General features: G+C 33.5%; 3 protein-coding genes and 1 long non-coding RNA gene across 5 annotated transcripts in view; 2 read left to right on the forward strand and 2 right to left on the reverse strand.

Annotated features, from left to right (window-relative positions):
- The window catches only part of LOC109328414, a 13602-nt gene extending 9667 nt beyond the window's left edge, over positions 1 to 3935 (reverse strand). Inside the window, exon 1 of the long non-coding RNA XR_002105436.1 lies at positions 3823 to 3935. This is a non-coding gene — a long non-coding RNA (uncharacterized LOC109328414). The remainder of the gene's footprint in view (positions 1 to 3822) is intronic.
- LOC109328413 (chlorophyll a-b binding protein P4, chloroplastic) lies at positions 3091 to 5137 on the forward strand. Of its 2 annotated transcripts, none has more exons than XM_019561872.1 (3): positions 3091 to 3434; positions 3942 to 4392; positions 4525 to 4605. In XM_019561872.1, exons 1-3 carry the CDS (start codon positions 3229 to 3231, stop codon positions 4588 to 4590), a joined length of 723 nt encoding a protein of 240 aa, XP_019417417.1. In that variant the 5' UTR covers positions 3091 to 3228; the 3' UTR covers positions 4591 to 4605. The 2 variants fall into 2 exon arrangements, with proteins under 2 accessions (XP_019417417.1, XP_019417416.1); XM_019561871.1 differs by lacking the exon at positions 4525 to 4605 and adding an exon at positions 4851 to 5137 and having other exon boundaries at positions 3092 to 3434; positions 3942 to 4357.
- On the forward strand, positions 9493 to 10044 carry LOC109327687 (uncharacterized mitochondrial protein AtMg00810-like). Its single transcript, XM_019560853.1, has one exon. It carries the CDS (start codon positions 9493 to 9495, stop codon positions 10042 to 10044), a length of 552 nt encoding a protein of 183 aa, XP_019416398.1.
- On the reverse strand, positions 16071 to 19285 carry LOC109327282 (cyclic dof factor 3-like). The gene is made up of 2 exons (XM_019560355.1): positions 18925 to 19285; positions 16071 to 17705 (listed from the first exon to the last, which is right to left on the reverse strand). Exons 1-2 carry the CDS (start codon positions 19117 to 19119, stop codon positions 16434 to 16436), a joined length of 1467 nt encoding a protein of 488 aa, XP_019415900.1. The 5' UTR covers positions 19120 to 19285; the 3' UTR covers positions 16071 to 16433.

Consider the following 26935-nt stretch of genomic DNA (forward strand, 5'->3'; position numbering starts at 1 on the left):
CTGTTTTGAGCATCATAATTGCTTTAGTTTACTCTATGTTTTTGCTGTGAAAAGTGTTGTAACATTGGGAATCTCAAGGTGTCTTACCACCAACGAGATTGTGTTGTATCTTCGATAGCTTAGTGTTCTTGATAGGAAGAGTAGATTCTTGGCTGGGGCTACACCGCAAGAAAGGTTTTCTTGGGCGGTAGGAAGGGAGTCAAACCAAGGAATAAGTTTCTTTTTGTTTCAAGTGAATATCTAAGTGTTGTAATTGGAAGAAGTGCTTGTAAAACATTATTTCAATTATAGTGAAGAAAAATCTCCCAGATCAGCCGGGAGGCCTGGATGTAGTTTACAAGTGGACATGCAAACGAACCAGGATAAAAACCGTGTTGCAGGATTTTTCTTTCTCTCTCTCTTTCTCTCTTTATTGCTTTAATCGGTTACGTTGTATAGTTGTTTTAATTGCTATATTCTGTTTCCATACTATACTAGTGTAACTCTGATATTTTGTAAGCTCTGTGATTTCGTTTAAATCTCGGTTAATTGTTGTGCAAGAAACTGAATCTGTTTGTATTTTCTGAGTTGATTTAATCGATTAAAGTAATTGTGTTAATCGATTATTTGTGTTCTGTTAATCGATTAATCTGGGGTTAATTTTGAATAATTTATTGTTTTCGAAAAAGCGGGTACTCTGAGCGCTACACCTATTCAACCCCCCCCCCCTTCTAGGTGTATTTTAGCCACTAATACCTAACACCATCACCTTAACCGGACAACACTCAACTTCACCATCATTATCCACCTTCCACCAACTCAAAAGACTAACACATATAGATGCTATTGCAGACATATTCTGTGTCACAGTCGCACCCATCCAAACACAGTCACCAACAACACATACAACCTATCTAGCCTTAACAGACCCAAACAATACCCACAATAAAGTTATCCAACCCATACTAAAGGAGTTTGAGTCAATCTTCAGTACCCCAAAAAGATTACCACCACAAAGACCACATGATCATAAAATTGTCCTCCTACCCAACGCATCCCCACTTAATGTTAAACTTTACCGATATCCTCACTCCCAAAAGGAAGAAATGACAACTCTATTATCAGAAATGTTACAAGCTGACACAGTAGTACCAAGTACTAGCTCATTTTCATCCCCAGTTTTACTAGTTCGAAAGAAAGATGGAACATGGCGTTTTTGTGTGACCACAGTTTGAATGCAATTACTATTAAAAATCGGTTTCCAATTCCTACTATTGATGAGCTCCTAGATGAATTAGCAAATGCTCATATTTTCTCAAAAATTGATTTAAGATCTGGATATCATCAAATTAGATTGGACCTTGCCGACACTCACAAAACAACATTTCGGATAGTAGACAGGCATTATGAGTTCTTGGTAATGCCCTTTGGCCTACTAATGGGCCATCAATGTTCCAAGCTGCCATGAATGATTTATTAAAGCTATATCTTCGAAAATTTGTTCTCGTGTTTTTGATGATATATTAATCTACAACAAGACCTTGACTGAACATCTAACATACTTAAGGTTAATTTTAGCCTTATTAAGGGAGCATAAATTTTTCGTAAAATTATCTATATGTGTTTTTGGCGTGCATAGCATGGATTATCTAGGACATATATTATCAGGTGACAACGTACAACCAGACCTAGAAAAAATTCAAGCCATTGTTGAATGGCCAACACTAAAGTCGATCGCGGCCTTAAGGGGTTTCCTTGGCCTCACCGGATTTTATCGACAATTTATCAAACAATATGCCTCACATGTCGTTCCTCTGACAGCTTTACTAAAGATAGGAAGTTTTACATGGAGTATCTCAACCCAACAAGCATTCGAAAATTTAAAACACATAATGACAAATGCTCCAGTACTAGCTCCACCAAATTTCACTATGACTTTTGATGTTGAAACAAACGTTTCAGGGATCACCGTTAGTGCTGTTTTATCCCAAAAAATATCACCCCACATGGAAAATGAGGATACTAATACTCAAGAGAGTAATTTTATAGAACAACTCACACAGTTGCTAGAGGAGAAAAAAAGGCACCCAAAACAATTACAAAAGTATACGTTGGAGACCCCAACTGCTCAGTTAAGGAATTCAAGTGTTATCAATAAAGGCCCAGAAGCCCAACAACAAACTCCACCATTGGATCTACCTTGTGGACACGTGAATCTCACGCCCAACAAGAACCAGCCGTGTGGCAAGATGACTTACGTGGCACCACAAGAAGAAGACAAAGCTGTAGGTGCACCCTTACTCAACGCAAAACAACACATGGAATCAACCCATTTTCCCTCCCAACAGATACACCCAATGCAACACACAAGAAAAGGACACACAAAGATAAAAATAAGCAACTCCATATTGAATCACACCTTGAGGACAAGGTGTCCCTTGAAGAACCGGGCAATGTTGGACCACCTAGATCTCACTCTGAATCCAGTATCACAAGAAGGCCCAAGAGAGATATATAACTACCTCATAAATTTAAAGATTATCTTATGTAATTTGGAGAAGATTATGATAAGATTATATTTTGTTAATTTTAGATTTAATTTCCAAATAACTGAATTAAGATTATATTTCATCAATCCATAGATTAAATTTCAAGTATTATTTAAGTAATGTTAACCCTCGTTCAAAAGGCATCAATAAAAATTACATATTTTTTTTATTATTCTTAGTTTCTTTAGTATATTAGAATTATTCACTGCTAGGGCATCACCCTAACACTTTTCAAAAAAGGTAATCTATATAAATAATAAATAATAAAATACATGTGTATAAATCTTTACACTGTCGGTTCATAGATTTTCACTCAAATAATAATCTAGCAAGTGGCAAGTGTGTGCTGAGCTTCGTTGATTTGACGTGGATATCTTGCATAAGTTGAATTGGAAACCACCCACTTGTCAAGCAATGAGTGGGTTACTATTATTCTTCTGCATTCTGACCCCACACTATCTTCACCTCGCCAACAATAATGAGGTAACAGATTTGCGGATATACTACTTAGATAAAAGGATAAGCTAAGATGAACTTGGACCGTCCGATCTCAAATATCATGACATCCAACGTTGGAAGCCGAACAAGCAACAAGAACCACATGAATGCCTAAGAATGTAAATACAAATGAAATAAGAAGTGCACAAAACAAAACACTTCATCTTACACTAGCATTACTTGCACTAGTAGCTGCTAAAACATGGCCACCGTTACAACACAGGCTTCTGCTGCCATTTTCCGACCATGTGCTTCTAAATCTAGGTTTCTCAGTAGCTCTTCTGGTAAACTCAATAGGGAAGTAGCTTTTAGACCAGTGGGATCTACTCCTTCTACCTCTTTCAAGGTTGAAGCCAAGAAAGGAGAGTGGCTACCAGGACTAGCCTCCCCTGGTTACCTCAACGGCAGGTATATCATATGTTTTTTTATAATATTGTATGGAAACAAAGCAAGTGTTAGCGTAGTAGAGTAAGATCATGTTAGATCCCGACAGACCAAAAGGTGAAACATATTAAACTATGTGTTGATTCAAAGTAAACAAACATATTTGGATAACTTTCAAGGCAAATTTACATTTTATAATATACTGCATGTTAGAGTATTGAAGTCCACATTGGTTGGGATGTACCATTTATAGTAACTCAAATCAAATCATTACCATTATGTTAGTATCTAAATCACACATTTGGTTGAATATACGAGAAAATAAGTATTTATTTATAATAATTGTCTTAGTATTGGCACAGATTGTGATTTAGGAGCACAAGCTTATGAAATATATAATCTATCTCTAGACATAAATGACATAGTTTCTGAACTTTCTTTCTTAGATATCATTTTAAACTGAAAAAACTGAATGCAGTATCTGTAATTATTAACTTATTGACCTGAATGTATGTTTTATGCTGTTATTAGTCTTCCTGGTGACAATGGGTTTGATCCTCTGGGTCTTGCTGAGGACCCTGAGAACTTGAGGTGGTTTGTTCAAGCTGAGCTTGTGAATGGACGTTGGGCCATGTTGGGTGTTGCAGGCATGTTGCTTCCAGAGGTCTTTACCAACATTGGAATCATTAATGCCCCTAAGTGGTATGATGCAGGGAAAGAAGAATACTTTGCATCATCCTCAACCCTCTTTGTGATTGAGTTCATTTTGTTCCATTATGTGGAAATCAGAAGATGGCAGGACATTAAAAACCCTGGAAGTGTTAACCAAGATCCCATCTTTAAGCAATACAGCTTGCCCCCAAATGAAGTTGGCTACCCTGGTGGCATTTTCAACCCCTTGAACTTTGCACCAACTGAGGAGGCCAAAGAGAAGGAAATTGCAAATGGTAAATGCTTTATTAACTCTTTAATACACTACAATAATACACAATAGTCGAATGCAAATTAGTGTTCCAGTTTATGTCCCAAACCTTGTCTTGTTTAATAAGATAGCCCCACATCATTTAAAAACAATTAATTTAATGGCTCCTTAGCTTGTTAAAAGTGACTAGAAATTTTAAATTGCGATTGGATTGCAATCATAGTTGTGGTTATTGTGATTATGGCCGTTGTGACGTGAATTATTTTGTGATTAAAAAAATATTTGAATCTGATATGATTCGATGTGATTGTGTTGTAACCCGATGCGCCACATTATTGTAATTTGGTATCACACTGTAATTATGGTGTGATGCAGTTATAGTTATTACCGCATCCGCAACATTGCGGCCGCATCCGCAACATAGTGATACAATCTGCAATTTGAATCATTAATACACTACACAAGAGTCTTAGTGTAAAACTATTTAGCTAACCTTTTTTTGTTTATAATGTATACAGGGAGATTGGCAATGTTAGCATTCTTAGCATTTATAATTCAGCACAATGTGACAGGCAAAGGACCTTTTGACAACCTCCTCCAGCATCTCTCTGACCCATGGCACAACACCATTGTCCAAACACTGAGTGGCAACTAAGTTTGTATGATTATATGAATGCCTGTGTTATTCTATTGTACTTCTGAGTGGATGAATTTTGAGAGAATTGGGCATGATTGTAATGATCCGACTGTTCTCGTGTACAGAGGAACTAAGATGGTTTTATATTATAATTTAGATTCAAGTCCATTATTTAGCAATTTAACATGCTACTTTTAAGAACCAAATTCTTAATACAAAATTTCTAAGGTATGTAAATCCATTTCCATTTTCTACAAAAATCAAATAAGGGGTGTGAGAAGCTCATTCGCAAGAGTTAGTGTACAAAATCTGGCGTGGCTGATGAAAACCAATCAATTACTACAAATTCACAATCTATGGTTGGAATATGAACAAATTCATCGAAAAAGGAAAGGTGATATATCATTAGTATGATGAAGCTTACAGTAATTAGAATTAATAACAAGCAACTCACTGAAAAATGCTAAAAGTTTTCATGGAAATAATACAATTGAACCATTAGTACTACAGTCAAATGATCATCTGGAAAATTGAGAAATCCATATACATAATAGCAGTTAACACACTGAACTGGCAGAAACTTTGGTTAAGCTGGATAACCAAGTGATGGTGTTGAAATGAATGATGATAATGATGAAGGGAAGAATAAAGCCCAAAACAAAATCAAGCCCAGTTGATTTCTTGCCTCAATTTTGTTAATTTTCGTTCTTTCCTTTTTTTTGTATTTTTTCAAAATTCTGTTAAGTCTGTTATTAGTTTAGTTTCCTGTTTTGGAAGCTTTTTTGTTTTTCTTCTTTTTCTTTCTTTAGATTCTTGTTTTTTGCATTGTATAAGTAAGGCTTAGTTCTAGGCTTGTAAGTAAGTTGGATTGATGTATTCAATAAGTGTTCTCATTCAATAAAGAATCATCAAGTAGGTTATTCATTGTCAAGCAACTTCATCTTCTTTCTTTTCTTCAAAGGTGTGCCATTCTTCTTCACAAAGCCACCTTCTCTTTCTTTCCTTTTTATCCTTCAATGGCATACCATATTTATTATGGTATCAGAGCACCCTTGTGAGGGTGACTTTGCTGCGCTATCTCTATCTTCTTATTCACCTTCTCATTCTTCTAACTACAATTCTGCGTTTCCTTTTCTTTCTTCTTCAACCTTCATATGGCCAACCAATTAGCAAATCCCATCCTTGATTCAACTAGTCCCTATTATATGCATATGAATGAAAACACAAGTTCTTCACTTGTATCATCCCTTCTAAATGGGGAAAGCTATCATTCTTGGTCGAGAGTCATGACAATGGCCTTAGAAACCAAGAATAAGCTAGAATTTGTTGATGGAACCTTAACCAAGCCACCACCACATGATCACATGTTTGCTATATAGAAGAGATGCAACAACCTAGTGGTTTCTTGGCTCAATCACTTTATAGAACCTTCAATCATCCAAAGTGTGCTATGGCTGGACACAACACAAGAGATATGGACAAACCTCTATCAAAGGTACCATCAAGGAGATGTTTTCAGAATTTCTGAGCTCATTGGTGAGATTCACTCAATTAAGTAGGGAAGCCTATCTATTGCAGCTTTCTACAATCAAATGAAGGGTCTGTGGCAACAACTTGACAACTATAGACCCATTCCACCTTGCCTCTGTCTCAACAAATGCAATTGCACCATCCCAACCATTCAGAATTACAGAGAAAATGACTATGTGATCTGTTTCTTGAGAGATTTAAATGACCAATTCGCCTCTGTCAGATCAAAAATCATGCTACATGATCCTCTGCCCCCAATTAACGAAGTATTCTCCACCTTGGTCCAACAGGAAAGACAGATGCAGCTTGAAGACTTAAGATTCTCTGCAAGTTTCTCCAGCAATGGCAATGAAACAAGACAAAGAGGAAGAGGGAGAAGATACAGAGGTATGCTTGGAAGTAGACCTAATGTTCAAGGAAGAGTTGGTACATTTGGAAGGGGTAAAGGACAGAAAGTTTGCACATTTTGCCAAAAAACAGGACATACTGTTGACATATGCTACAAGAAGCATGGATTTCCTCCAAGCTTTCAAACAAACAACAGAAATATCAACACTTATACAGGACAACCAAGTTCTGATGCACTAGATGAACAACAAGGACTTGAAGATTCATCCTTCAAACAAGACAACTCTGATCCTATTTTAGCTTTCACACCAGCTCAACACAATGCTTTGAAGAGCTTAATAAAAGAATCAATGAGCCAAACAAATCACAGCACAAATCAAATAATATCGAATTCCATCAATGCCACAGATCAACATAGTTCAGGTAACCCATATATAACTCCCTCACATACATCAAAATCAAGGATATGGGTCCTAGACACAGGAGCAACAGACCATGTCTGCCACTCACTGTCCCTATATCAAACCTTTAAGAGGATAGAGCCTCTTTTAATCACATTGCCTAATGGAAATTAAGTAATGACTAACTACTTAGGAACCATTGTTTTTTCGAAAGACTTATACCTCACAAATGTCTTATATGTTCATGCTTTCAAATTTAATCTGATTTTCATATCTAAACTCACCACATATCTGGCATGTACTCTGATATTTATCACCAATCATTGTCAAATTCAGGACATACACTCCATGAAGATGATTGGTGCAGCTAAGCTAGAAGGAGGATTGTATGTGTTAACTGAACCAACCAAGAATTATGCTAAACCTCACCATGTTAATGCTCATATCAGTTATAATGATTGTAACCTTTGGCATTCGAGGCTAGGCCACCTATCTCATGACAAGATGAACACTATGCAAACTATGTTTCCTTTTGTAAAATGTAATAAGATTGTTGATCCTTGTGAAATCTGTTATTTGGCTAAGCAGAAAAGATTACCTTATTCTATTAGCAACACTAAATCTAATGCTGCATTTGAGTTAATTAATGTAGATATATGGGGCCCTCTATCCACTATTTCCACCTTTGACCATAGATACTTCCTTACTATTGTTGATGACAAAACTAAATTCACTTGGGCATTCTTTATGAAACAAAAATTTGAGACTGGTCAGCTTGTTAGAAGCTTTGTCTCTTATGTTCATACACAATTTGATTTGAAAATTAAGAACATTAGGAGTGACAATGGGAAAGAATTTATTATACATGATTTCTATCTTTCAAAAGGGATTCAACATCAAAGCACATGTGTTGAAACACCTCAACAAAATGGTGTGGTTGAGAGAAAACATCAACACATACTAGGTGTTGCTAGAGCCTTAATTTTTCAATCTGGTCTGCCTCATTGTTTCTGGAACAATGCTATATCACATGCTATACATTTAATCAATAGACAACCATCTACTTACTTGTCTAACAAGTCTCCCTATGAGGAGCTTTACCAAACATTGTCTGATATTGAGAACTTAAAGGTTTTTGGCTCTCTATGCTATGCATCTACCCTGATCTCACACAAAAGAAAACTTGACCCTAGGTCAAGAAAGTGTGTATTTTTAGGATTCAAACTTGGGACTAAGGGATGCATTATGTTAGATATCAAAACCAATGGAATGTTTCTTTATAGGAATGTGTCATTCTTTGAAGACATCTTTCCATTCCTTAATAGCATCACCAACAACAATAGAGATGACAATACTCAAGAACCAATTATTCCTCTCATCAAACCAAACATATCATCATGCCCTATAGCAGACTATGACCCTCTATCTGATCCTACCATGGCCTTTCATAATCCTCTCAATACTGATGCCAACACCTCTAATTCCCAACAAGATAGAAGACACTCCCAAAGAATCAGAAAAACTCCTAACTACTTGAATGACTACCACTGTAACATGATCAATGGCCTTCACACACAAAATCAACACATCAGGTATCCCATCTATGAGTATTTGTCTTATGGAAAATTATCCCAAAGCCACAAACACTTTTCCCTAACCATATCCATTGATCAAACTCATGCTCACTATACTGAAGCCATCAAGCATAAATGTTGGCAGAATGCTATCCAAACAGAATTAGAGTCTCTAGCCAGGAACAACATTTGGACATTGACTAATCTACCCGAAAATAAAAAGGCCATAGGATGTAAATGGGTTTTTAAAATCAAACACAACCCTGATGGGTCCATAGAAAGATACAAATCTAGATTAGTTGCTAAGGGATTCAATCAAACCGAAGGAGTTGATTATATGGACACTTTTAGTCCTGTTGTAAAAATGACCACTATAAGAGTTCTCTTATGTCTTGTTGCCTTGCACAATTGGCATCTACATCAACTTGATATCAACACAACATTCCTACATGGAGATCTCAGAGAAGAAGTATATATGAATATCCCTCAAGGCCTTCAGAATAATGATTCCAACATAGTATGCAAACTGGAAAAATCAATCTATGGCTTAAAACAGGCAAGCAGGCAGTGACATGAGAAGCTGACATGGACCCTTCTTGAAACATGTTATGTCAAATCCTCCTCTAATTATTCTTTGTTTATTAAGAACACTAACACAGGCTTTACAACCATGCTAGTCTATGTGGATGATCTAATTTTGACAGGTAATGACTTACAACAAATCTCTAACACAAAGATCATACTCGACAACAAATTCAGCATTAAAGACATTGGCCAACTGAAATATTTCTTAGGAATGAAGGTAGCAAGAACAACTGAGGGAATATCTCTCTATCAAAGAAAATACACCTTAGATCTTCTGCAAGAAATAGGTTTACTAGTAGCCAAACCAGCATCAACTCCAATGGAATGTAATGCTAAACTTCACTCCAAATCAGGAACACCTCTTACAAACATCACAACTTATAGACGACTAATAGGAAGGTTATTATACCTAACCCACACAAGGCCTGTCATCTCCTTATCAGTTGAGTTTCTAAGCCAATTTCTTTCTAATCCTACTGACCTTCATCATAAGGCAGCAACCAGAGTTCTAAGGTACCTCAAGAATTCACCAGGACAAGGCATACTCTTTCCAAGAAACAATTCCATAGTATTAAAAGGATATTCAGACTCAGATTGGGCAGGTTGTCTTGACACTAGGAAGTCTATTACAGGCTAGTGTTTCTTCTTAGGAACATCCTTGATTTCTTGGAAAAGCAAGAGACAGAACACCATTTCCAGATCCTCCTTAGAGGCAGAGTATAGGGCTCTTGCCATGGCATCATGTGAAGCACAATGGTTAACCTATTTGTTCAGATATCTTGGCATCCCTCATCCGAATCTGATTAGCATCTATTGTTACAACAACTCAGCTCTGCAAATTGCAGCAAACCCCGTTTTTCATGAGAGAACAAAGCACATTGAGATTGATTGCCAAGTTGTTCGTGAAAGAGTTTAAGATAAAACCATCCACCTTCTACCTATTTCTTCTGCAAATCAACTTGCAGACATCCTCACTAAACCTCTTTCTCCTTTTCCCTTTCGAAACATCATAAGCAAACTTGGCATAATCAACATTTATATGCTAAGCTTGAGGGGGCTGTTGAAATGAATGATGATAATGATGAAGGGAAGAATAAAGCTAAAAAAAAAATCAAGCCCAATTGATTTATCGCCTCAATTTTGTTAATTTTCGTTCTTTCCTTTTTTTGTATTTTTTCAAAATTCTGTTAAGTCTGTTATTAGTTTAGTTTCCTGTTTTGGAAACTTTTCTGTTTTCTTCTTTTTCTTTCTTTAGATTCTTGTTTTCTGCATTGTATAAGTAAGGCTCAGTTCTAGGCTTGTAAGTAAGTTGGATTAATGTATTCAATAAGTGTTCTCATTCAATAAAGAATCATCAAGGAGGTTATTCATTGTCAAGCAACTTCATCTTCTTTCTTTTCTTCAAAGGTGTGCCATTCTTCTTCACAAAGCCACCTCTTTCTTTCCTTTCTATCCTTCAATGACATACCATTTTTATTGGATGGTTATCATTATTTAGAAGCCAAGACAGGGGTTGGAATTCTTGCAGGCTAGCCAAGGCTAAAGTCATGCATTCCCGTAACGAAAAAAAAGTGCAGCTGTTTCCAAAATTTGAACCTGTAACTTAATAGTTATTAAGCATCAACTTTACCGTTGCACAAACTCATCCTCTTACCTCTTCCTGTAACTACGGAAAAAAATCCCAAATAAGATCTATTGAGAATAGGAACCAGAAGGATCAAATTCTAAACTACTTGTTCATGGAAGTTATTATACTATGCCATAAAGCAAAAATTGTAAAAGCTTAAACATAGGGTGAAAGGGGACAAAATGCCATCTTAATATTTCAAAAACTTATTTCATGAATATCAGGTCTTGTGGTCTTGAAGATGACAGAATGATATAACTACTTGACAAGGCACAAAATAATACCTTCTTTAGTTGCAAGTAATTAATTGATTCCCTGAGTGAGTCTTCCATTTGCCTAAGATGTTCTAGATTATTGATCTTCTCAAGAATACTCCAATAACTGGAAAAATGAAAATGTTACACACTTACTCTTTGATGGCAATTCAGAATTTCTTCAGCCAATGTACCTGCATCTGAATTTTATTATATTCTAGAAGCTGGGTGAAATTTAATGCAAAGGGACTGTATAAGGGAAGAAAATTAATGCACAGGGCTAAGAGCACTGTTTATACAGCAGTGAAGATCTGGACATTATGAAAAATAATCAAAACTAGTCTATAAATTGAAAGCCTTGCTTCCCAAGTTATGGCAAAAACTTATGTGTAATCCAAATCCTTAGTGATAAAATATAAGATACAAAAGGAGCATATTTCTCTGTCATTACTTATAAACTGCAAAGAATATAATGCACATAATTAAAACTCCCTCTCATTTTTATGACTATAATTTATAGTATTTTAGTTATAGATCTACTATTAGGAAAATATAACAGCTAAATATCTTTGGTAAACTCCTCTCATTTTTTATACTACTTATAGTTTATAGTATTTTAATAATAGATCTACCATTAGGAAAACATAACTTACATTCACATCAGCTTCGTTTTGTATAGAAAACTCAAGTTCCTAGAAGACCTTCCCCCCTGCCTCATTGCGACAGAAAGACTCTTGCTAAATAAATAGGCAACTTACAATGCAACAGGTTTTATTATCTCCATAATGTTTAAATGCTCACATGTCTTCAAGCATTGTAGTGGTTGTGCAGAACAAGTAACTTATATTCCCCAATGCATGCAAAATTGCAAAGGATAGAAATCTTATAATATAGATGAATACAAGTATACAACACTGTGATCCCAACAAATAAGAAGGTAGCGCTGCAGGAATATACAAATCACTTGACCAACAACCATAGCAAGAGGGAAATGTTATTTACTATCATATATGCAATAACTATTTGAGCAAGTGAATGAGGATTATGTGGTATTCATGCTACGACAAAAAGGAATATGCCTAAATTCAAATGTACAAATATGTATATGTCATAATGGAGATTAAAAAAACATATCCATTTGTTAAACAGCACCAAACCTAACAGCCTTAGGTTAAATGAATAAAAGTTCAATTTGATAAGACACGAGAACACTAAAACAACACCACAAATAAAAAGAAAGACTTTAACAACCAAAAAAGCTCCAAATGTGTACCTCAATCTCTGATGCACTTTTGAAAGTTGAGTTTGTAGATCCCTCACTTGATGAGTTAAGTCTTGCACTTGGCAATTCAATGCCAGATGCTTAAGATTTGTGAATTACACAATTAACCATGATGATGCTTATGAGCAAATTGTACCTCCACTATTTGACTGCTGCAGTATGAAATGCGGAAAACTCTGTCTTTTAAAAAGTTAACAATTTTGACGATCACAATAACTTACCTTTGAGCCCAAGAAATCTTGTACTTTCACATGATGGTCCAACTTACAGGTTTTCTTCTGTGCCTATTGTCACAATCACGCAGTCTTAAAAAAATTTCTATTACCATAGGACTATACCAAGGGTCGACATTGATCCTTTACTTGCTAACACTGGTTTTGGATATGTTTATTGAACATATCCAAGAACTAATGCCACGATGTGAGTTTTTTGTGGATTTGATATTATCTTGGTGGGAGATTCGAGAGAGGAATTAAATGAGAAACTATATATGTGGAGACAAGGTTTAGAAGCACACAGATTTCGTATAAATTAAAGTAAGACGAAGCATATCGAGTGTAAGTTTAGCGAGAGGTGGATAAACCCTACGATAGAGATAAAGATTGTATTAATCATATGATACAATAAATCACTATATTTAAATATATTGGTTAATTATACAAAACGACGAGGAAATTGATAAAGATGTAAACCATAATATTCAAGTGAGTTTGATGAAATGCGGAGTGTTTTAGGTGTGATGTGAAATAGGTAGAAGATGAATTATGCCTCACTGTTGTTGACCATTTTCAGGCGGTCAAGCGGATCCTACACTATATTAAAGGGACTATTGAGTGGATACTCTGATGTCCTTCCTCTTCTACCTTGACTGGATACTCTGATGCCGACCTATTTTTCTTGGTGACAACTTTGTATAGCCGTAGTAACTAGTAATTATGTATAAATATCTTTTTATTATTGATATACTGTGTGGGGTGATTAAACTAATATTCTTTAAAGAAAATTGTCCAACACCTCTGCTATCCCATAAACTATATCACTGTATTAGCGCATTAGTATATTAGTTGTGATTGATTAGAAAAATAATTAATTATTAATTTTTTAATTTAAAAATATTTTTCAACCAATCATAAGTTTGTAGTATATACAGTGACACAAGTGATATATGGAGCAACACACATTATAATACAACAGACATTTTTTTGTAAGTAAACATATTAAAAATATTTTAATAAATTAAAAAATAAATCAAGGGCAAGTTGCCCTCACCCTACCCTTATAAATATAGTTTTGTAAGTAAAAATATTAAAAAATATTTTAATAAATTAAAAAATAAATCAGGGGCAAACTGCCCCTCACCCAACCCTTATATAATCTGCCTATGTTCATAGTCGACTTATAAATATATTTTATGACTCTAAAAAAAAAATTTAATATCTATCATTCTCTAAAATCCAATTCGCAAAAGTATACATTAAGAGAAAATAGGAAACAAACAAAAACAATACAATATCCAATAAATGTGAATAATAAAGCAGCATGTATTGGAGGACAAACAGATTATGAAATTTGCAGCAAGTTGGCTATAAATTGATGATGATTCTTATTTCCAGCGAATTATATTTAAACCCCTAATTAATGAATTCGGCATAGACATATGGAGGAAGGAAATCAAGGGTTGCTTTCTCAATGAGAAAAGGGAAAGGACAAAGAGGTAAGAGAGGAAAAACAGAAAGCAACTTAAGGTGCTAAGTGCCAGGAGGAAGAGGATATCATCTAGGTGTCATTTTTTATCATTTATGGGTCCCATCCCAACTCATTTTATTGAAAAGGTGTGGCTTGTATTAGATTGGAAGCTCAGAAAATATCTAAATGTTTTCTTGTGCATGATTGATTAATGATCATTTTGGTTAATTTCCATCTCTAGGTTTACTCTTCTATCCTTAATTTGCTCTGGATTGGAAGGTGTATAATCTTTACAAATCCTCAAAATGAAAAGGATGAAAAGCAAGGGAAAAAATCAAGAAAGTTCTTGTAATTTTGTGGTCCTGGTCTTATGCTAGTTGTTTATATCCTTTGGTGCATAAAAGGATAGCTACCTGTCATATTTTCGTATGCAAGTTCATCCTCCTGATTCTCAAAGGAGGGCTTGATTGAATGATATTCAATTCCATATAGCCCCACAATTCCACCCTTCTATTAACTTCGATATGTGGGAATAACTTCCTAGGATAAAACAAGCAATAAAAGTAAAAGTAGTGTAATATCTATGTAGTAAAAATTTATATATACATCATCTATCATTCATTTGTATTATTTTTATTTAAAAATCAATAATAATTTAAAATAAATAGTGAATATTACACTAAGAGTATAAAAAATTCTTAATACATTAATTTTTTCTCATAAAAGTATAAGCCTTTGCTTCTGTTTTGTTGTTTTAATATCAAGATCTTAATGATTAATCACATTATCATTATATCATCCACCATTTATATGTAATTATCATCAATTCTTCAAGAAAAATAATATAAATAAATGATAGATAATATAATGAATATATATAAATTTTTACACGAACAACATATAAATGTTAAACTCTAATTAGAAATAGTCTCACTTGTTTATCTGTTTAATTTTTTTTAAAGGTTAGATTTTACCAACATAAAAGTTTTTAGTTGACTTGCAAGCCTATATAAAACTATTATATAAGTCCTTTAAATAAATTTACTTCAAACATTAAAGCATAAAAGGTTTTATTTGAAGGAAAATAACAATCTTTAAATAGTTTGCTTTATATTCTAATAATTAAATAGCAATTTAACAACAATTGTATTATCTTCTTCAGTTTATTGAAAAACAATATATGATCTAACTACTATTCTGATGTCCATCAAATTTACATATTTATTTCTTTTATGTATACCTTATATAAAATAATTAATATAAATATATAAGTATATAACAAATTTATATGGGTTTACATGCCAGTTTTAATAAGACTTTTTAAGAAGTTAAGTTCAACCTATTTAAGTTAAATGAATCTTTTAAGAAATCTAAATTTAAAGTGTTCATTGAAAAATCTGGTCTTTATTTATTAAAGATTAGGTTCTAGTCCCATAACAGAGGACCAAGTGTGTACTGATAAAAGTTTGTCACTCTTTCATGGTATTATTATATGTGGTCATATTCCAGTTTTACCTATGTTATGAAAAAAAAACACCTGTTTTGATCTTCATAGAGAGATGGGAGATATTCACAAATGAGCAAGATTTTATATGGACAGCTGTGTATTAGACAAACAACATTAACCATTAGATTAATTCAAAATAGTATTTAAAGATACACAATATTAGCCATTAAATTCATTCAAAATAGTCGTTGAAAAGACTATGAAAACCTTGTTAAAATTACTTTAGTAAAATCTAATAGCTGATATTGTTTGTTAATACCCATTGGACACATGTTCATAAAATTTTTGAACAGATAATCCCAACATGTAAAACAAAAGAAGACAGAAAGACCCATTTTCCTGTTTCACCTGGAACATACATTACCTCTGAATTTTTGTAAGTAAAGATCTTTCCATCTCTGGCTAGTATTTTCACATATATTGTATGTACATCAACTCAAAACTCTGCAAACTAAAAAAAAAATCACCTTTTCAGAGGTTCAAATGAAAAGAAAGACAAAATTAGTCCCCCCACTGTGCTGAGGAGGAAATCAGAGACTACCAACCTTCCCTTCTTTGCAAGGTCAATGAGGGTGAAAGATGGTCACTGTCTCTTGCTCACTTTAGAAGTGACTAATCTCCACCCTCAAATACAGCACAAGATAAGTAGTGTGCACAAAGTATATCTAATTCAGGAGTTCTCATGAAAATTAAGGGATCTAGACAAAGCTGCAGGGTTAGCCCGCAAAGCTGGCAAGGTTTCAACAACATGGTTATTGTTCTTTCCATCCTTCTTTGATTGGAAGGCCTTAACCATACTTCCCCCACCGACATATTCATTCTTAATTCCTAGTGTTTCCCATATAGAACTCTTTGCAGCTTCACTTGGGTCATCAATTCTTAACGTTTTCGGGACGAGAACAGATCCGTTCCTCTGCTTTGGTGGTTCATCATGCGAACAGTCTTGTTCAGTCATGTCATCATCTCTTGAGTGCTTCCCAAGAGTCGGCAAATTTTGACCAGAGCTTGGAGAGTTTGGGGTTGGGGCAGATGAATGTGAGGATAACCAGGGAACATTCCAATTCCCCGGCACACTGCAATTCCAAAAGGCTGCTGGATAGAATGGCATGGGAAACCCTGGAGGACAGAAAGCAGGTGAGGGAGTTGAATAATTCCATGGATAAGGAACACTAGCAATGCAAGGAACACGAGGAAGGTAACCATTATTTGGTAGTTGCAAAGATTCCTGGGAAGTGCTTTTGCTATTTTCCTCTACGGAATTTGAAACTGTAATGGAAGACGTAGTTGAGCAGTCACCACCTTTCTCCCCAACTGTGCAAGGGTTCCTTTGATTCTCATTGCTAAGAAACCCACTTTCTGTGCCATTAAGAATTTCTTTATCTGAACGATTAATGACAGATGCCATGGAATCACAATTTGGTGGGTCTAATCCAAAGCCCAGGACTCTAACATTTTTTTTTAAAGTAGGAAGATGGGTTGCATTAGGAACGTCAAATCTAGCAACCTGAAGTTCCTCAGAAATTGTGATATGGGGATAATGTGAGGCCAAGTTCTTGTTCTTTCGTCGCCCAGCCCCAACTGGTACATTCCTCATGGTGCCACCCGCAGTCCAGTATCTTTGGCATGCTTTGCAGAAATATCGCGGCTGGTTGACATTGTAATTGTTATAGTAACAGAACTTTGTGTCCATGCTATTGCAGCGTGGACATGGAATCACTTTATCTGGCTTATTCAGGGTTTTATCTTGTGAGTTGTTGGTTGAATCACTTTGATCAGTCTCTAACTTACCCTTCTTTGAATTTTCAGTTTCTTCGTCTATAGAAGGTGTCTTTGGGTTCTGAATAGCATCAGGTAATGCCCCTGAATTCTTATTAGTCTCTGCAGCACTTGGAAGAGAATCATCCTCTTTCTTTTTCTCAGTAACTTCTTCAGCTTGAGGATCCTAATAATTTCACAACACAATTTTTCGTAGTTAGAGAAATGCATACAACAGAAATAATATTAAGATATCAAGGTGTCTATAACAAATCCACAAATTTATTAATAAAAATGGCATTATAAGACCAACAAGATTAAGGGGACACCAAGAAGGTTCTAGACAATTGCAATAAAAAAAAATGTGATAGACTGATAATATTTGTGTAGAGTCTGTGTGTAACTTGGTACAAGGGAGTATATTTTTAGTTGGAACAAAAAATGGCAATTAAAACATGTTACCCATGACATCAACATAATCTAGAAAGTTCGAATACATAGAAAGCAACAACCCCAGAGGTTTATGAAACTCAAAGAGTTACATCAATAAACTAGTTTTTTGTGCACCAAGAGTTCCAAACCCATGACATCAACCAAGAGTTTTTTGCCTCTACTAACGAAGTCTTTACTATAACAAGGCAGGAATCAAACCCATGACATTAACCATAAGAAACACAATTATATGCCCAAGTTGTTAGACCTTGTTGGTGTCGATAAACTACCTATGAGCTGAATATTCCAAGCTAAAAATATAGCTCTTACATCGCTAATGGTGGTATAAAATCAGAATTTGATCCTTACAGTCATTATCAGATCATGAACAAAAAGATTTGAATAGAATTATGACAATGATGATAAAAAATACTGGTGTGTAAGCAGGATGCTATGTTTTTTTGGTACTACCAAAGGTATTGCTCATAAGCAACTAATCCTTTCGGGATGTGTGGTTACTCATCCCAACAAGTACTCAGTTTCCTCATGGACTTTTAACTGTAAAACTGTACAGTATATTGTTTTAATCCCCAACTTTTAATGATATCAAAAACAAAAAATTAATCCCCAACTTTAAAAGGGAAACAAAACTTTATCCCATCCATAGACAAGAGAAGGGAATTAAAAATCCTAACATTCTGTTTCTTATGTTGCATACACAAAAACAGGGAAATAACTAAATTTCATAGTAAAAAAAACAAGGGACGTAATAAACTCAACAATTAAATCAGAGAAAGAAAGAAAAATTAGAGTGGCGTTTTTCATCCAAAAAAAACAACTTGAAAAAGGCCAAGTAAAAACGAACTACACAAAAATATTATCAATAATAACTATTTTTTTCTCAATTATCAATAATTATGTTAAACTCAACATAATAACAATCGCAGTACTTAATTCATAATTCCGAACTTTACCTTTGTCTCTTGGTCTTTCTCTTCCTCCTCAGACTCTGAAGCATCAAATTGTGTCTCTTCTTCCTCTTCATCTTTGTTGACATCAATCACCGCGACGGAGGAGGCCATCTTGTCGCCGGAAATGGTAGGAGTCTCCTCCGGAAAGGGAATCTTCTGGCCAAAGAGCGTAATTACGGGGTCTTTAGTTTCCAGCATTTTATGGGATCCTAATGGAAAGTACAACAAAAGCAGTCGAACCAGAAATGGCGGGAGATGGTTGTAGTTCAAGGAAGTTCGGTACGACAAAATTGTGAAGCGTTCAGTTTTATTGGGTTTGGGTTTTTTGGTTTAGGGTGTTGATCTCAGTAGGAATGGAGGCATGTAGAGTTGGATTTTGATTGATTTAACAAGAGTTGGTGCCACGTCATCATGTGGTTTTCATTCTTGGCCACAAGTTTTTGTGGCCTGTAATAGATTTTCACTTCAAATGCTTGATTCTCTCGCGCCTTCCCAGCCCACTAACTCAGTGCTTATAAGTTATATTTTATAATATGTATGATTGATAAAAATATATTTAATAATTATATTTTTAATTTAAAAGTATCTTTTTCAACTAACAGTGGCTAATGCAATCTAATTCTAATTTATATGAGTTTAATGAGTACATATATGTTGTCTCACTCTTTTGTGTTACTCCATGTGTGAGTAGATATGATTTATTAAAAAAATATTTAATAATTATTATTATAACTTAAGTAGTTTTATTTCAACCAATTAGAAATGATAATATATAGTGTTACAAAAGTGAGATATAAGATGTGCTACCTAGTTCATTGAGCATACAGATTTTTACACTTATTATTAGTGTGGCAATAGGCATGAATCCCAACCACATTCATATGTTCTTATAAGAGTTTGATGAGTATAAATATTTAATTTTTATATATTTTATTTGGAGGAATTATAATTTTTTGTGTATTTTAATATTTTATATTATATTTTTTATTTGGTTACTTTGTATTGTAATTATTTGAATTTTATTATAATATCTATTTAAGGTGAGATATATTTGGTAGCGATTACTTAGAATAATATGTTTTTTTGTAGATATTAAATTAAGGGAGAAACAGGAAAATGGAAATTATTACTTGGTGATAGTTATATTGCCTTTATATATAGTATGTGTTTTTATATATAATATAGATATGAGAAAAATGTGTATACATTCATAGTGTAAGAAATTTTTACACTGTCACTATATAATCCACAATTTATATTTAATTATCATTTAGTGTAAAATAAAAGTAATATAAATCAGTAGTGGATGATGAACTGATTGTGTATAATTCTTTACATTGTTAATACATGATATTATATTACTCCAAGAATAAATTTTTTAAACTTACTCCTCATTCTATCCATCAATTTTAGGAAAATCTAATGATTTAAATTAGTGAGTAAATCTAAATTATTAGATGTCCATAGAATTCATGGCTAGGATGAATAGTAAAGTTAAAAAACTTACTATATATGAATGATGGATAATGAATTAAAATTATAAAATTGTTATATTATCAATACAAACAACTTAAGCTCAATTCAAAATAGATAAAGTACTCACACCTCTTATATGTCCTTATGTTCAACATATATATTTGTTATTAATATTTGAGTAAATACATATTTTAGTCCCTCATATTTTTCGACTTTATCAATTTAGTTATTTGAAAAAAAAAGGACCTAAAATGGTCTCGAACAATTTCAAATGTGGGTCAAATTAGTCCTTTTTAGGTCAAGTTAGTCCCTACCAAGTATTACAAAATATGCTAAAAATGATTAATTTGATCCACATTTGAAAATTTTGGGACCATTTTATGTATTTTTTTTAAGGACTAAACTGATAACATCAAAAAATATGAGGGACTAAAATAAGTATTTACTCTTAATATTTCTATAATACATTTAAGAAATGTTAAACAATTTTATTCTAATATTAAATTTAAAAATATTTTTTTATTACTTCCAATACTTAGTCTACACGTATTTAAGGTTAAGTGACATTACAAGTTTGCTTGGACATCTCCCAAACAATTATTTCAATTTATTTTTACATAAAAATTGTTGGAAGACCTTAAAAAATTGAAAATATTAGATCAATATCAAACTAAAATATGAGATATAACAAGAGATGAGTCTCAATCACTTTAGAGTATGGAATTTTTAAAGTTGCTAATCTGCCACTTTATCAACTTGAGCTACAGTTATATTTTTCAAAGATGGTGAATAAGAAAAGGAATGGAGGTTTTCAGCAAAGTAAAATGAAAAGATGGTTCATTTGTTGTCGTGTGATATTTTTGTATAGAGAAAAACACATACCTTGTAAATTTTGTTAGCACCTCTTGTGTGGAAACATCCATAAATGTTGATTTCCTATATTTTTCATAATTATGAATAGATTAAGGGTGAGAGTATCAAATCGTCTAAATTTTTTAATTTGTCTACTTAAAGTTTGCAGGAAATTAGATAAGAATATTGAATTGTTGAACATGGTAAGAGATTTATCCATTCATAAATACTATTTACTTATAACCATCTCAAGTCTATTTTTAGATTTGCTTAGAAATTTGATTCATATGGAAATTTGATTCATCAATGTTATTCTCCCTTCTAGAAATTTAAGCCATATGTGTTTTTGACTCATCTTTATTCAACACTCCTCTTAACTTTAGGAACTGTCATATTTATGAAATATATCATTTTTATCGAAAGCCACATTGTTAATGTAATATAAAAATATGGATAATAAATTTCTAGCCTTGATCATAATAGTATATCTACTTTTTCTAAAAGAAAAAGGAATTTATTGATTTAAAATGAATGTTCTCTACCTCAAGGACAAGCAATCTATAACACTTTGTTTCTAGAACTGCTCTTTGTGAAGAAGAGCTTCTCATTGACCTTCAACAGGTTTTGATAAAAATACCAACAACACTAATAAAGAAGAAAAAGGTTGAAAACCTTAAAGATTGGAAAACATAAGTAATATGAATAAGTTTTATTACTTTCTAGTTGAAGTTTTCTCTTTCATAGTTCATTTTAATTTTGGTATCACTTAAGGCTATAGGTTAAAAATTTTCTCAAAGTTAAAAGATACAGAAACCACTAACAATGGTTATAAAAATGAGTTTTATAGACACTTTGTTACAGATTATGTGAATAGTGTAATGAATTATTAGAAAATGAGTAAGAAGTTACCAGAAAGCCACTAGATAACAAAAATACAAGTTATGCGCTTGACCTGATGTAAAAGAGTTGGGTTAGAGGGCTATATATTTATGTGTTATGTAAACCTAATGTAACAAGGAAAACAGTAGTCACAAATTCCTCGGGACATGGGCACAATTGGCTGAACCTCGTTACCAAAGTCCTTGTGTTATTTTCTCTTATCATATGCTCTTTTACTATTTTATTGCTCGCTTGTTCTAAACAATTGGTATCATATGTCTCTTAACAAACGTTCCAAATTTGAGGTGGAGAGGTTCGATGGAATTGGTAATTTCATATTGTGTCAAAGGAGGGTTAAGGATGTGTTAGCTCAACAAGGTCTATCGATAGTGTTGTGTAAGAATAAAATAAATGATATGCATCAACTAGATTGAGAAAAGTTGAAGGAAAAGGTTGTGAGAACCATACGACTCTATCTATCAGATGAGGTGATGTATCATGTTATGAATTTGACACCATCAACAAAGGTAGGAGAGACATTGGATAAGCAGTTCAGGTCCAAGACACTTACAAATACACAATATTTGAAACTTAGACTGTATGACCTAAAGATGTAGGAGGGTACTGATTTGCAACAACATCTCAACACTTTTAATCAAGTGATTAATTACTTGCAGAAAATGATATGAATGTTGATGATGAAAATATTACTTTGTCTTTGCCAAATTACTATGAACACTTGGTGACAATATTGACATATGGGAAAGATTCAATAAAATTGGATAAGATTACATTTGCACTTTTGTCCTATTGTCAAAGAAGACATGATGTAGGAAAAAGGCCTCATGGCAATGGTCTGTATTTAAAAGGGAGCCAAACGCATGGGAGGAGACAAGGCAAAGGAGGTCCTACCAAAGGGAAGAGACCAAATTCTAGGAGAAGAACACGATAGAGTGCTTTAAGTAAAAATAGATAGGTTATTACAAAAAGGATTATCTCATGAATGAATTTCTAGAAATGTTGCAAGAAAAATGACTCTGGTTACAACAATGAATGTGAACTATTATTTGTATCACAAATTATAGTTCAGATGAGTAGATACTTGACACTAGTTGTTCCACCATATGAGCCAAACAAAGAATGGTTCACTACATACAGGTCAGACAATTTTGGTTTTGTGTATCTGAGAAATAATAAATCATGTGCAGTTATTGACATGAGAGAAGTCAGAATTGTGATGGATGATGGTGTAGTGAAGACGTTATGTGAGGTTAGGCACATACCAGATTTGAAGAAGAATTTGATTTCTTTGAGGACATTGCAGGCCAAACGATTTAGATATAGAGCTGATGGGGATAGTGATACTCTTCGAGTATGCAAATATGCTCTGACTGTGATGAAGGGCAAGAAGACTGCTAGGAACACTTGCGAACAACTAGTACAAATATAGGTGGAGTTGTTAGAGTGACTGAAGAGATTTCAGTAGATTCAGATCATGATGGTACAAAATTATGGTACATGCATTTGAGTCATATTAGTGTATATGACATGACAAAACTATGAAAAAGAGGACTGTTGAAGGGAGTCAGCAAATACAAGCTAGATTTGTGCACGTATTGTGTGCTTGAGAAATATATGTAATTTAGTTTCAAAGTTGACCAACACATGACTTAGGGCATTCTAGGTTATGTCCACACTGATGTATGGGGACCAACTCAGGAACCATCACTAGGAAGTTCTAGGTATTTTATTACCTTCATTGATGACTTTTCTTGTAAGGGTTGAGTATATTTTTTAAAGCATAAGTCATAAGTCTTTAACAATTTCAAGTTTTGGAAGGCAGAGGTAGAGAACGAGACTGGTAGAAAAATCAAATACTTGAGGTCGAACAACAGTATGGAGTACAAAGACTCACAATTTCTGAAATTCTATGATGAATATAGCATTCGGAGACACTTTTCAGTGAAGAAGTCTCCTCAGTAAAATGGTATTGTAGAGAGGATGAACAATACTCTTATAGAGAGGGCCAAGTGTTTGAGACTGGATGTTGGACTTTCCAAAGGATTTTGGGCAGATGCACTTAATATTGCATATTATGTCATCAATAGATCATCATAGACTTCATTGAATGGTAAAGTTACAGAGGAAGAATGGACATGTAACCTAGTCAATTAAAATATGTTATACATACTTGGTTGTTCTGCTTATGTATAAGTACCTAGTGATGAACGATCTAAACTTGATCCCAAGTCAAAGAAGTTTATATTCATAAGATATACCAAAGGTGTGAAGGAGTTCAAGTTATGGGATCAAGTTTCCATAAAAGTGAATTGAGGAGAGATGTAATGCTTGATGAAGATTTCATGCTGAAACAATCAGTTTTGATAGAGGTGCCCAAGCCAAATAAAGATACTTTGGGATCAAATATGATTTCAGTGAGTAATGGAACAATTCAAGTGAAAAAAGGCAAGGAACAATGCACTAGTTCAAGTCAAGAATATGTTGATTATCAGGCAGGGAGTTCAGGTGCGCATGAGTATCTATGTGCTAAAGACAAAGATAGATGTCCTATAAAATCTCTAAAGAGATATGACTTTAAAGATATGACTTCAGTTGCTCTCCATATCAGCTCAAGAGATTCATGTAGCTTTCAAGAGGCTATAAAAAGACTGGAGAAATAGACTATCAATTTTACTTTTCTAAAATAGATTATTTCTAAATATTTATTTTAAAAATTTAAATATATTAATGGAGATTCGATAGCAAGGCTATGACTCGTGCACATCTTTCTATTGAGGCGTGAAGGGTGTAAGTAACCAATGTCGACCTTTTGACTATTAATCCCCTTTCTATCAATTTAATTCTCAAATTTTAATCCAATCAAACCAAACCAATCAAATAATTTATAAACCAGGACTACACACTATTGATTTCTCTATTATACCTATGGATACGTATAAGCAAGATGAACTATTGTCAGAAACAACTGTAAAAAATAAAACGTTTTTGTTTTGGCAATTAGATTTTTAATTAAATAAATTTTTTTGAGGGTGTAGAAGTTCATGTTGTTAGCGAATGTATCGTTTCAATACAGGCGGACAAAGTGCTAATACCATCTCCGATCTATAACCAATTCTTGAGCTCAAAACTCAATTTCAAAAGATCAAATTATCCAAATTGAGCTTAAAAGAAAGTTTTCTACTCTTTAACTGCAAAAAACTTAATGACAACTCCAAATCAATTAGGAGAGACAGAAATCAAGTTCACATTTTCCTAAGTCACAAATTTGATCTTCCAACCAAATATCCGGTGGTGACACTTGGCATATATTCCAAATTGCTTAGGCAAACCTGAAATAAATGTGACTTCTCAAGTAAGTAAGCTTACCACTTTTGCTTCGCGTTCATGTTTGCAAAATACATTGAAGTTGCTATATTATTAAAATTTAATTATTGTGTTAGTTTGCATGCATACGTTGCTAAGTTGAGATAAATTGAAAATACTTGAGTAGTTTTAAAAAAGTAATAGTAAAGGTACTAATTAACCCATAAAAAATATATGGAAATGCATATGACCCGAAAAAGTAAAAAGTTTCAATTGATTCCTCAAAAAGTTTCAAACACCAATAAAAATTTGCAGATTTTGGAGGATGAAACTGAGACTATTCATTTTTTTGGAGTCATGTTTAAATTTTATAGTGATTAGATTGGGTATTTTATTTTCATAGACTATTTTTTTGTTCATCGGGAGTGTCTTCAATTCACAACCAAAAGCTAAACATAGATATCACAAAAAAGTGATTTTTTCAAAAAAAATTCTACACTTCATTCACAAGTGCAACTGGTTGATTGAATTTCAGGTTTTATTTTTTTGTGATATCTGATGTGATCCTTTAAAAATTGGCCAAGTTAAACTAAATTAGGAGCTGGAAAGTAGCATAATCACCATTAAGAAAATCCACAGTCATGAAAATCATACTTGGTCATATATATATATGCAAAATATTGATACTTTAACAACAGAAACGAAAATAAATCCCTAAAGCAACTGGAATTAAGTTTGAATTGTTGAACCTGAAGTTGTTGCTATTAGGCATGGATTAGGTTTATGCTCTGGGAATGCATTGACCAATTTTAGGAGCAATCACGATCTGAGAACAGTGAAGGGTTGTAGCGGTTGCAAGCCCCAAAATCTTGAAAACTTTGTTTCCAAACATCACTTGTTAAAGTAAATTAAAGATTTTAATTATGACTTTACATGCAAACTAAATAATAGGTTAAGGGAAAAGTCCAGGAACTCTCATTTGACATTGGTTAACATGTTATTTTGGATCTAAATTCTAAAATGTGTACAAATGTTTTTCAAAAAAGTTGGATGGAAAAGTCACATACATGGCATATGATCCTAAATAAGGACTAAAAAGGATGTTCTGAACTATTTCGATACAACCACTTGGGCTATGATAGTCACCACTCATAAGTGATATCTTAGACTTACTAAGTTGTAAAATTTAGAAATCACACATTAACATATATTAATGTGTAATTTTGTCTTTTTATCTAAAATTTGACATTACTAAAGAATTTAGATTATTTTTTATCTGATTCAAATTTGGAAGATTCATCTTTTTGCACAATTTTAAAATTTGTAGACTATATTGACCATAAATCTAATTCTAATAGGTTGAATATCCTTAATTATTAGGAGATATATTTTATTCCTAATAACAAGTTTATAAGATTCCAAAAAGTTGAGTACTTAGCTTTAAATTTAGAATACCAACTTTGACATTTCAATTGAAATAGAA

Source organism: Lupinus angustifolius, chromosome LG15 (assembly GCF_001865875.1).
Source record: "Lupinus angustifolius cultivar Tanjil chromosome LG15, LupAngTanjil_v1.0, whole genome shotgun sequence".
NCBI lineage: Eukaryota > Viridiplantae > Streptophyta > Magnoliopsida > Fabales > Fabaceae > Lupinus > Lupinus angustifolius.